This window comes from Gekko japonicus, unplaced genomic scaffold (genome assembly GCF_001447785.1).
Source record: "Gekko japonicus isolate JY-2015 unplaced genomic scaffold, Gekko_japonicus_V1.1 scaffold2919, whole genome shotgun sequence".
Classification (NCBI taxonomy): Eukaryota; Metazoa; Chordata; class Lepidosauria; order Squamata; family Gekkonidae; genus Gekko; species Gekko japonicus.
The window spans coordinates 129,854-139,763 of NW_015165330.1; the positions used below are offsets into that span (position 1 = coordinate 129,854).

General features: G+C 49.6%; 1 protein-coding gene across 1 annotated transcript in view; it reads left to right on the plus strand.

Moving 5' to 3' along the window:
• Positions 1 to 3,524: 3,524 nt before the first annotated feature.
• The window catches only part of LOC107109836 (complement C4-B-like), a gene marked incomplete at its 3' end in the record, with an annotated part of 70,630 nt that continues 64,244 nt past the window's right edge, over positions 3,525 to 9,910 (plus strand). The window contains exon 1 of the mRNA XM_015410548.1: positions 3,525 to 3,754. Coding sequence (XP_015266034.1) covers positions 3,525 to 3,754 — 230 coding nt within the window. The remainder of the gene's footprint in view (positions 3,755 to 9,910) is intronic.

The following is a 9,910-nucleotide window of genomic DNA, read 5'->3' on the forward strand; positions in this document are numbered from 1 at the left end:
TTGGGGAAAGGGCGAAAAGCTTAGATTGTACAGTATATTGTGTTATCATATGAATACATTTTTGTATTGCTGCAACCTGCATTGTATATCTGGTCAGACAGGTCAACAACTAAAATGGACTGGGCAGGGCCAGCCTTAGCTTATTTTGCACCCTAGGCAAGGATCCCTTCTCCCCCCCCCCCGGCGCCCACCACTTTTCAAAAATAAAAATAAATGCATTTTAGGAAGAATGAAAAACACAAATAATCAAGAAACTCCCAGAGTACGGGGCCGGGTGCATTTTCGTGCCCCTAAGGGCCAGCCTGCTCTAGGCGATCGCCTAGTTCGCCTAGTGAGTGAGCCGGCCCTGGGACCAGGGGGGTCAGTGTGGAAAGGAGGGGGGGCACCAAGATTGGTCAGTGCTTAGGGCACCAGTGAGCCTTAATCCGCCCCTGCTCTCCAGTCATCAGGCTACCCCACCAGCATCAACCAGACCCTGGGCCTTTTCCATCATGGCTGCGGCTCTAGGGAACGGGCCCCCTGAAGAGGCAAGGAGGGAGGGACCTCCTCTTTGGAGATCTTCAGGAGATGCTGGGAGGCCTGCTCATTTGTCAGGGGTTTGGAGGGGGTTTGAATGGCAGGCATCTTTTAAGGGGAGGGAAGGGGAAGAAGAAGAAGAAGAAGAGGAAGAAGAGGAAGAGGAAGAGGAGGAGGAAGAAGAGGAGGAAGAGGAAGAGGAGGAGGAAGAGGAAGAGAGAGGAAGAGGAGGAAGAAGAGGAAGAGGAAGAGGAAGAAGAAGAGGAAGAAGAAGGGGAAGGAGAAAAAGAAGGGGAAGAAGAAGGGGAAGAGGAAGAAGAAGGGGAAGAAGAAGGGGAAGAAGAGGAAGAGGAGGAAGAAGAGGAGGAAGAAGAAGAGGAAGAAGAGGAAGAAGAAGGAAGAAGAAGAAGAAGGAAGAAGAAGGAAGAAGAAGAAGAAGGAAGAAGAAGCATCATGGCTGCAGCTCTAGGGAACGGGCAAGGAGGGAGGGGCCTCCTCTTTGGAGATCTTCAGGAGATGCTGGGAGGCCTGCTCATTTATCAGGTTTTGGAGTGGGTTTGAATGGCAGGCATCTTTTAAGGGGAGGGAAGGGGAAGAAGAAGATGATATTGGATTTATACCCCACCCTTCACTACCCGAAGGAGTCTTGGAGTGGCTTACAATCACCTTTCCCTTCCTCTCCCCGCAACAGACACCCTGTGAGGTAGGTGGGGCCGAGAGAGCTCTGAGAGAACTGCTCGTGAGAGAACAGCTCTGAGAGAACTTGTGACTCACCCAAGGTCACCCAGCTGGCTGCATGTGGAGGAGTGGGGAATCCAAACGGGTTCTCCCAGATTAGAGTCTACCGCTCTTAATCACTACACCACACTGGATCTCTGAGAGATATTGGGGTCTGCCATTTTATTTTTGGCTTTAACTGAAAATATTTTTAACTAGTATTATAAAGCCACCTCGAACCATGAGGATAGGCAGGGTATAAATGTGTTAATAAATAAAAAACGACATGCAGCCTTAGTCAGTGTAGGTGGATGCAGTGAAGGAGAGAAATCTGCACCTGTTGATCATCTGCCTGCCCTACCAGGCCTGTCCCCCAACTGAAACAGTCGTAATGCTAATGAAGAATTGGAATCTTGTTGCAGGCTTACAGGCAGGTGAAGTTCCCGCTGGGATTGCTCAAGCAGCTTCCTCCATTCTTGCAGGGATCTCGTGAGCAAGAAAGACCTAGAAGAGAGATAGAAAGACTGAGGCTGTTATAGAAGAACTAGCTCAGTCTATAACGCCTGGCCCTCGCAGACATCCTTGCCAAACAAGTAGGGTTCCCAACTCTGGCTTGGGAAATTCCTGGAGATTTGGCAATGAATCCAGGGGAAGGGGGGCAGTTGGAGAGAGAGTTCAGCCGAGGTGTGATGTCAGGCCGTCTGCCCTAGGGTTGCCAGCTCTGCGTTGGGAAATACCTGGAGATTCTGGGGGTGGAGCCTGAGGGGGCGGGGCTTGGGAGGGGCGGGGCTTCAATGGGGTAGAAAGCCACAGAGTCCACCTTCCAAAGCAGCCATTTCCTCCAGGTGAACTGATCTCTGTGGCCTGGAGATCAGTTGTAATAGTGGGGGAACTCCAGGCACCACCTGGAGGCTGGCAACACCATCTGCCATTTCCTCTAAGGGTGCTGATCTCCTAGTTACCTATTTTGTAACCCACCTTTCTGACCTTACAAGGGCTGCCGAGGTGGCTAACGATTTAGAACATCCGTGATACAATCAGAAGTTAAAGCCGGTAAAATCAGTACCCCCAAAAAAACACATACACACATCATTAAAACAAACAGAGTTTAAAATACATTTTAAAACAGCAATTAAAACAATGGTTAGGAAGGAGGGAACACTGAGGGGGTTGTAATCGGGAGATCCGTTATAATTCCCGGAGAGCTGCAGCCACCCCCTGGATGTTGGTAACCCAAGAAACAAGGAAAAAAGGCCCTGTGCCTAGAAAACAAGCATACCAAGGAAGAAGGGACCAAGCCTATCCATCTCACCATGTGCTCATTGTCTACATGCAGGGATAGATGAGTGAGTACGAAGGATCGTTTGGTCTTGGGGACCTCCCGGGCTTCCACATTATATAGCCCAGATGCAAAGTGAACACCTTCTTTGCTGCCCTTCAGGAATACGTGATCTTCACAGCATTTTTAAAAGGGCAATGGTAGCCGTGAAGGGGCCAGATTCAGCTAAGAACTGGGGGACTGGATTCCTTTTGCACAGTTTTGCTGATCAAAAGCTACTGTCTTGGGTCGTTATTCTGGGAAAGATGGGGGGGGAGGGTGCCGTCTCTTTGCTTGACTTGACCCCCCCCCCTCGGTAGTGCTGATAACCAACCGGCAGACCAAGCAGTTTCCCCTTTTAAAAAACACCAAGGAGGCCCATTCACAGATCTCCTGATGTTTGTTTTGGCCCAGGCTGAGAGGTCAGGGGAAGGGGAAGACCACAGCTTAGTAGCAGAGCATCTGCTTTGTGTACAGAAGGTGCCAGGCTGAACCTCTGGCGTCCACAGCTCAAGGAACTTCATAAACACATGAAGTTGCCTTACACTGAACCAGACCATCCATCCATCAAGGTCAGTATTGTCTATTCAGACTGGCAGCAACTCTCCAGGTTCTCACACAGAGGTCTTCCCCATCACCTACTGCTTGGTCGTTTTGACTGGCGATGCCGGGGGATTGAACCCGGGACCTTCTGCATGCTAAGCAGATGCTCCCCCACTGAGCCATGGCCCCTCCTCATAACCTCAGGCAGTGGGACAAGGAAGAACTTGGGAGAACTGGTTCTGTTCACATGCAAACCAATGCGTGTGCTGTCTTATGTCTGACACCTATTTGCATACAATCCGTATTAAACACAATTATTCTGTTGCACCATCCCACTGCCACCTGTTCCTGAATTCATTAGTTCCACCCCCACCCCTTCACACAGGCACATAGTCACACGTAAGCCATCTAGCAAACACTTTGCGCACCCATGGCTTTTCGGCAAGCCCAGACGGACACTGCTAACGCATGCATCAACACAGGCCTTACCCCAAAGATGGCAAGCAAGGCTACCAACTTCTCAGCTGGCGGCTTGATCCAAATCAATGTGCATGTGGCAACGTTCTCCCCCTTGCTATGGGGCTATGTAAAGTTTTTCCTGGCTGATTCCCGCCGCTCACACCCCTGTGCCAAGATACGGCTGGAGAAACTGGTCGAAAAGTTGGTCTGGTTAACCGACAGCCACAAAGGATCCACGCCAACCCACCTGTCATCCTACCAATACTTACCTCGAGCAAATGTAATCAGAGTCAGCAGCAGCAGATGTTTCATCCTGTTTTGGAGACCCTCTTCCCCTCCTTTCTTTCAGTTCCAGAAGCGGTCTTCCCCTTGTCTGGAGCAGGGTGTGGAACCCAAGGTCAGCGGTCAGGAAGACCCTGGTGAAGGAATGACCCCTGGATGTCCCCCACCCACGGAGCCCCCCATATCGGTGCCACAGTCAAGACTCTTTGCCTGAAGGAATTCTTCTCGGTCACACCACCCACCCCCACTTCAAGAACAAGGCACATCCTGCTGTCCCTGGACTCCATTGTGGGAGATTTCCTGCCCCACACAATACATGGGAGGAGAAAGATTTCCTGTTACCCAGGGCACTCTTGTCAACAATCCAAAAAAAGGGATGGCGAATACTGGGAGGAGGGCACTGGAATCCAGAGGGGGCACAGGGACCATTACAAAAAAGAAAAATGCCCAGAGAGGAACTGATGTAGTGAGAGAGTACCAATTTGCAGAGTCCTTGTGTAAACAGAGAGAATCAGCACCAGTCCAGAAATCCTCCCACTGTAGACAAGGGCAGTAGAAGAGCTAAATAGTTCTATGCAGAAGCCTCAGATTCAAATCTTGGCTCATTGGTGAAGCTCCCTTGGTGGACTCTGGTATGTGACTGTGAACACGTGTCAACCAGAGACAGAAATCCTAATCTTTCCATCATACCTGCTCAGGCAATGGCTGACATGAGAAGATGGGCCTGAATTTTGGCGGGAAAGGGTGGTGGTGGTGGTGTGAATTCCCTTAACACAGACCTACGGCGAAAGACTTGGCTATTACAGATCAATATGTGAGCTTCTGCTTTCTTTAGTTCAGCAGTTTCCTGTCCATTCACAGTTTTCCTCCAAGGCCTGGTTCATGCATGAGGTGACATCCGACATTCTAGTTAGACAAAATTCAGAGATGATCGAGGTCTCAGATCTCTTTTGTGCTGTAATGCCAATAAAGGTCTATGGGTGTGTGTCTCAGATATCTGTTTGAGGGTCCCCTTCTTTCTCTGTTTGTCATATGATAATGTCAGGTTTTCCCTCAATAAAGCCCTTTAAACTATATAAATAGTATGATATGCAAATAGTATAAGAAGAAGAAGAGAAGAGATTGGATTTATACCCCGCCCTTCACTACCCAAAGGTGTCTCAGAGCGGCTTACAGACTTCTTTCCCTTCCCCTCCCCACAACAGACACCCTGTGAGGTGGGTGGGGCTGAGAGAGCTCTTGACAGAAACTGCTCTTTTTCAAGAACAGCTCTTATCAGAGCTACGGCTTGCCCAAGGTCATCCAGCCAGGTGCAAGTGGAGGAGTGGGGAATCAAACCCGGTTCTCCCAGATTAGAGTCCGCGCACTTAACCACTACACCAAACATTTTAATGTGCTATTAGGGCTGCTGACTCCAGTTTGGGTGGGAGTTGGGGGACGGAATACCCTCAGCAGGGAGCAAGGCCACAGAGTCCACTCTCCAAAGCAGCCATTTTCTCCAGGGAAACGGATCTCTGTTGTCCGGAGATCAGTTGTAATTCTGAGGGATCTCCAGTCTCAACCTGGAGACTGGCAACCCTATATGCTATGAAGAAGAAGAAGAAAAGATTGGATTTATTCCCCTCCCCTCACTTGGAGTCTCAGAGCGGCTTACAATCTCCTTCCCTTCCTCTCCCCACAACAGACACCCTGTGAGGTAGGTGGGGCTGAGGGAGCTCTGAGAGAACTGCTCTTGAGAGAACAGCTCTGAGAGAATTTGTGACTCACCCAAGGTCACCCAGCAGCTGCGTGTGGAGGAGTGGGGAGGGGAATCAAACCCGGTCCTCCCAGATTAGAGTCGGCATACTTAACCACTACACCAAACTAAATTCAGATGGGCATATATATCCAACACCGTGCTCTATGAAATCCTGTCATCCTGTCATTCTGTCCTCTTGCCTGGCTATCAGCCAAGCTATTTTCTTGGAGGTTGGTAAGAAAGGAGGAGGAGGAAAAGCATTAATGGCTTAAATGTTGCTAAATTTACGGGTCAGACTACTGGGCAATATGATAGGTCCTTCCATTGAAGCAGGGCTGCCAATGCTCTCTCTAAGCTGTCGGGTCCTGTGAACAAAAATTCCACTTTGTGAGCTACTGGCATTTATGAATGAGCAATTTGGCCACTGCAAAAATTAATTTGCTCTGGAGCCACCCTTCCTGAGCTAAGACAAAAATGTGTGAACTGGAGGCTTTAAAACTGTGAGCTATCTCACACTAACTCAGCTTAGAGGGAACATTGCTGCCAGCTCTGGGAATGCACAAATCTGGCACGGGGTGAGTCTAGGGTTGCCAAGTGGACTTACCCCTCGCGGTGGGGGAGCCTCGCCGCGGTCCGGGAGTTGTTGTTGGTCGTGTGCGCGTGCAAAGCGCGCGCCCGCCAGCAGCCCGTCACCAGAAGTGACGTGCGACGTTACTGACGTTGGGGGCGTGGCTGAAGACACTGCGGGGGAACTTGACAGCACTTTACAGGCACAGCACATACCGTGCTCAGGTCCAATGTTCCCTCTAAGCTGAGTTAGTGTGAGCTAGCTCACAGTTTTTTAGCCTCTGGCTCACACATTTTTGTCTTAGCTCAGGAAGGAGGGCTCCAGAGCAGACTAATTTATGCAGGAGCCAAATCCCTCGCTCACAACTTTAATGCCGGTAGCTCACAAAGTAGAATTTTTGCTCACCGGACACGACAGCTTAGAGGGAGCATTGCTCAGGTCCCTCCCCTCCCCAAACAGGATCCACCCTGATACCTGCAGGAATTTCCCAACCTGTAGCTGGCGACCCTACTGACTGGGTTGGCTGCCCTTTGATATATCTCTATCCAAATTTCTCCTTTGAGATTTTGGTAATGAAAACATTGACTGTCCTCTGCATTGCTTCCTTGCTCCCTGATTTTGGTTTGTTTACCTTGTCTTCCCTGGCACAATCCCAGGTCTTTCCCAAACAGCGTTTATCCAGTAATGTTGCCGGTTGCTTCCGAAGCACATCCTGTTTATCTACATCTTCAGTCTGTCTTAGAGTCACAGAACTGGAAGAAACCCAATCTGCTCTGGTTCCAAACCCTAAAACAGGATATCCACTAGCTATATCATAATCTCTGACAGTTGCCAGACACACCTTCCACAACATTCCCGTGTAGGTGGGTCCGTAGCTGACCCACTGCTGTAAAGAGGAGCCGCATGACATTAGACAGTCTGTAGAGGGATTTTCCTGTCTGCATACAGCTCCCTCTGCAAAGGGTGACACTAGCAGGGCTATCCACAAATTGCACCTAAAATTAAATTTAGATTTGCTACTACTAAGGAAGTATATCCGGTAAGCTGTCCTTGAAAGGGCAGTCCTTGAAAGAGCTCTCTCAGCCCCACCTACCTCACAGGGTGTCTGTTTGTGGGGAGGGGAAGGGAAAGGAGATTGTAAACCATTCTGAGACTCCGAGTGAAGGGTGGGGTATAAATCCAACCTCCTCCTCCTCCTCTTCTTCTTTGTTGGACCCAAGTTCTTTGATAAGAGTGATTAGTGGGGCGTAAAATAGGAAATGTTAAGACAGGAAAGCACTGAAATCTAGAGGAAGGTATCGAGATCCTCAGCAGCCTGACCTGCAGGTCGTCTAGGAAAAGCTCTTCCTCTACTGGGAAAATCAACTGGGACTTATTGCCAGGTAACAAACACAGGAGAGCAAACACCAGGTGGGTACAGGTTGCTGTATTCATCCACCGCCAAGATCAATATGGGCAGGTCCCGACTTTGCATAGCTCCTAGGGATGCCGGCCTCCGAGCAGGACCTGGGGATCCCCCGGAAATACAGCCAATCTCTAGACTACAGAGATCAGTTCCCCTGGGGGAAATGGGTGCTTTGGAGGGTGGCCAAGGGCGACATGGCAACCCTAATAGCTTCTCCTCCTCCAAGTCGGAAGCTTTGATAGCTACCCAATTAGACCGTACACATACAACTAAAAGAGTGGGCGGTACAAATCTCCCTTCCCAATAGAAAACTAGCCCTTCAGGGAGAGAGGCTGTATTCTCAGACCCTTTCTCTGCTGTGTGGCTTTTCTGTCTGCCTGGACTTTTCTTTAATGCGGGGGCAGGGTTTGGAAATGTGACTCCCCTCTCTCAGGGTCTGAAGAAGTATGTATGCACATGAAAGCGTATACACAGAATTAAACTTTGTTGGTCTTAGAGGTGCCCCCCTGGACTCAAACTTTGTTCTGTTGCTTCAGACCAACATGGCTACCCCCAGGGGTCGTTTTGTAGAAAAAGAGCTAGGGGAACTCATTAGCATAACTCATTAGCATATGCCACACCCCCTGACATCACCGGAAGTGTGTCATAAGGTCACACCCCCTGACATCACCGGAAGTGTTTCATAAGGTCACACCCCCTGACATCACCGGAAGTGTTTCATAAGGTCACACCCCCTGACATCACCGGAAGTGTTTCATAAGACCACACACCCCGCTCCCAACGGTCCCGGCCGCCGCCGGCGGCCTTGGGGTTGGCTGCCCTTTGATATATCTCTATCCAAATTTCTCCTTTGAGATTTTGGTAATGAAAACACTGGCTGTCCTCTGCATTGCTTCCTTGCTCCCTGGTTTTGGTTTGTTTACCTTGTCTGCCATGGCACAATCCCAGGTCTTTCCGGTTGCTTCCGAAGCACATCCTGTTTATCTACATCTTCAGTCTGTCTTAGAGTCACAGAACTGGAAGAAACCCAATCTGCTCTGGTTCCAAACCCTAAAACAGGATATCCACTAGCTATATCATAATCTCTGACAGTTGCCAGACACACCTTCCACAACATTCCCGTGTAGTGGGTCCGTAGCTGAACCACTGCTGTAAAGAGGAGCCGCATGACATTAGACAGTCTGTAGAGGGATTTTCCTGTCTGCATACAACTCCCTCTACAAAGGGTGACACTAGCAGGGCTATCCACAAATTGCACCTAAAATTAAATTTAGATTTGCTACTACTAAGGAAGTATATCCGGTAAGCTGTCCTTGAAAGGGCAGTCCTTGAAAGAGCTCTCTCAGCCCCACCCACCTCACAGGGTGTCTGTTTGTGGGGAGGGGAAGGGAAAGAAGATTGTAAACCACTCTGAGACTCCGAGTGAAGGGTGGGGTATAAATCCAACCTCCTCCTCCTCCTCTTCTTCTTTGTTGGACCCAAGTTCTTTGATAAGAGTGATTAGTGGGGCGTAAAATAGGAAATGTTAAGACAGGAAAGCACTGAAATCTAGAGGAAGGTATCGAGATCCTCAGCAGCCTGACCTGCAGGTCGTCTAGGAAAAGCTCTTCCTCTACTGGGAAAATCAACTGGGACTTATTGCCAGGTAACAAACACAGGAGAGCAAACACCAGGTGGGTACAGGTTGCTGTATTCATCCACCGCCAAGATCAATATGGGCAGGTCCCGACTTTGCATAGCTCCTAGGGATGCCGGCCTCCGAGCAGGACCTGGGGATCCCCCGGAAATACAGCCAATCTCTAGACTACAGAGATCAGTTCCCCTGGGGGAAATGGGTGCTTTGGAGGGTGGCCAAGGGCGACATGGCAACCCTAATAGCTTCTCCTCCTCCAAGTCGGAAGCTTTGATAGCTACCCAATTAGACAGTATACATACAACTAAAAGAGTGGATGGTACTAATCTCCCTTCCCAATAGAAAACTAGCCCTTCAGGGAGAGAGGCTGTATTCTCAGACCCTTTCTCTGCTGTGTGGCTTTTCTGTCTGCCTGGACTTTTCTTTAATGCGGGGGCAGGGTTTGGAAATGTGACTCCCCTCTCTCAGGGTCTGAAGAAGTATGTATGCACATGAAAGCGTATACACAGAATTAAACTTTGTTGGTCTTAGAGGTGCCCCCCTGGACTCAAACTTTGTTCTGTTGCTTCAGACCAACATGGCTACCCCCAGGGGTCGTTTTGTAGAAAAAGAGCTAGGGGAACTCATTAGCATAACTCATTAGCATATGCCACACCCCCTGACATCACCGGAAGTGTGTCATAAGGTCACACCCCCTGACATCACCGGAAGTGTGTCATAAGGCCACACAC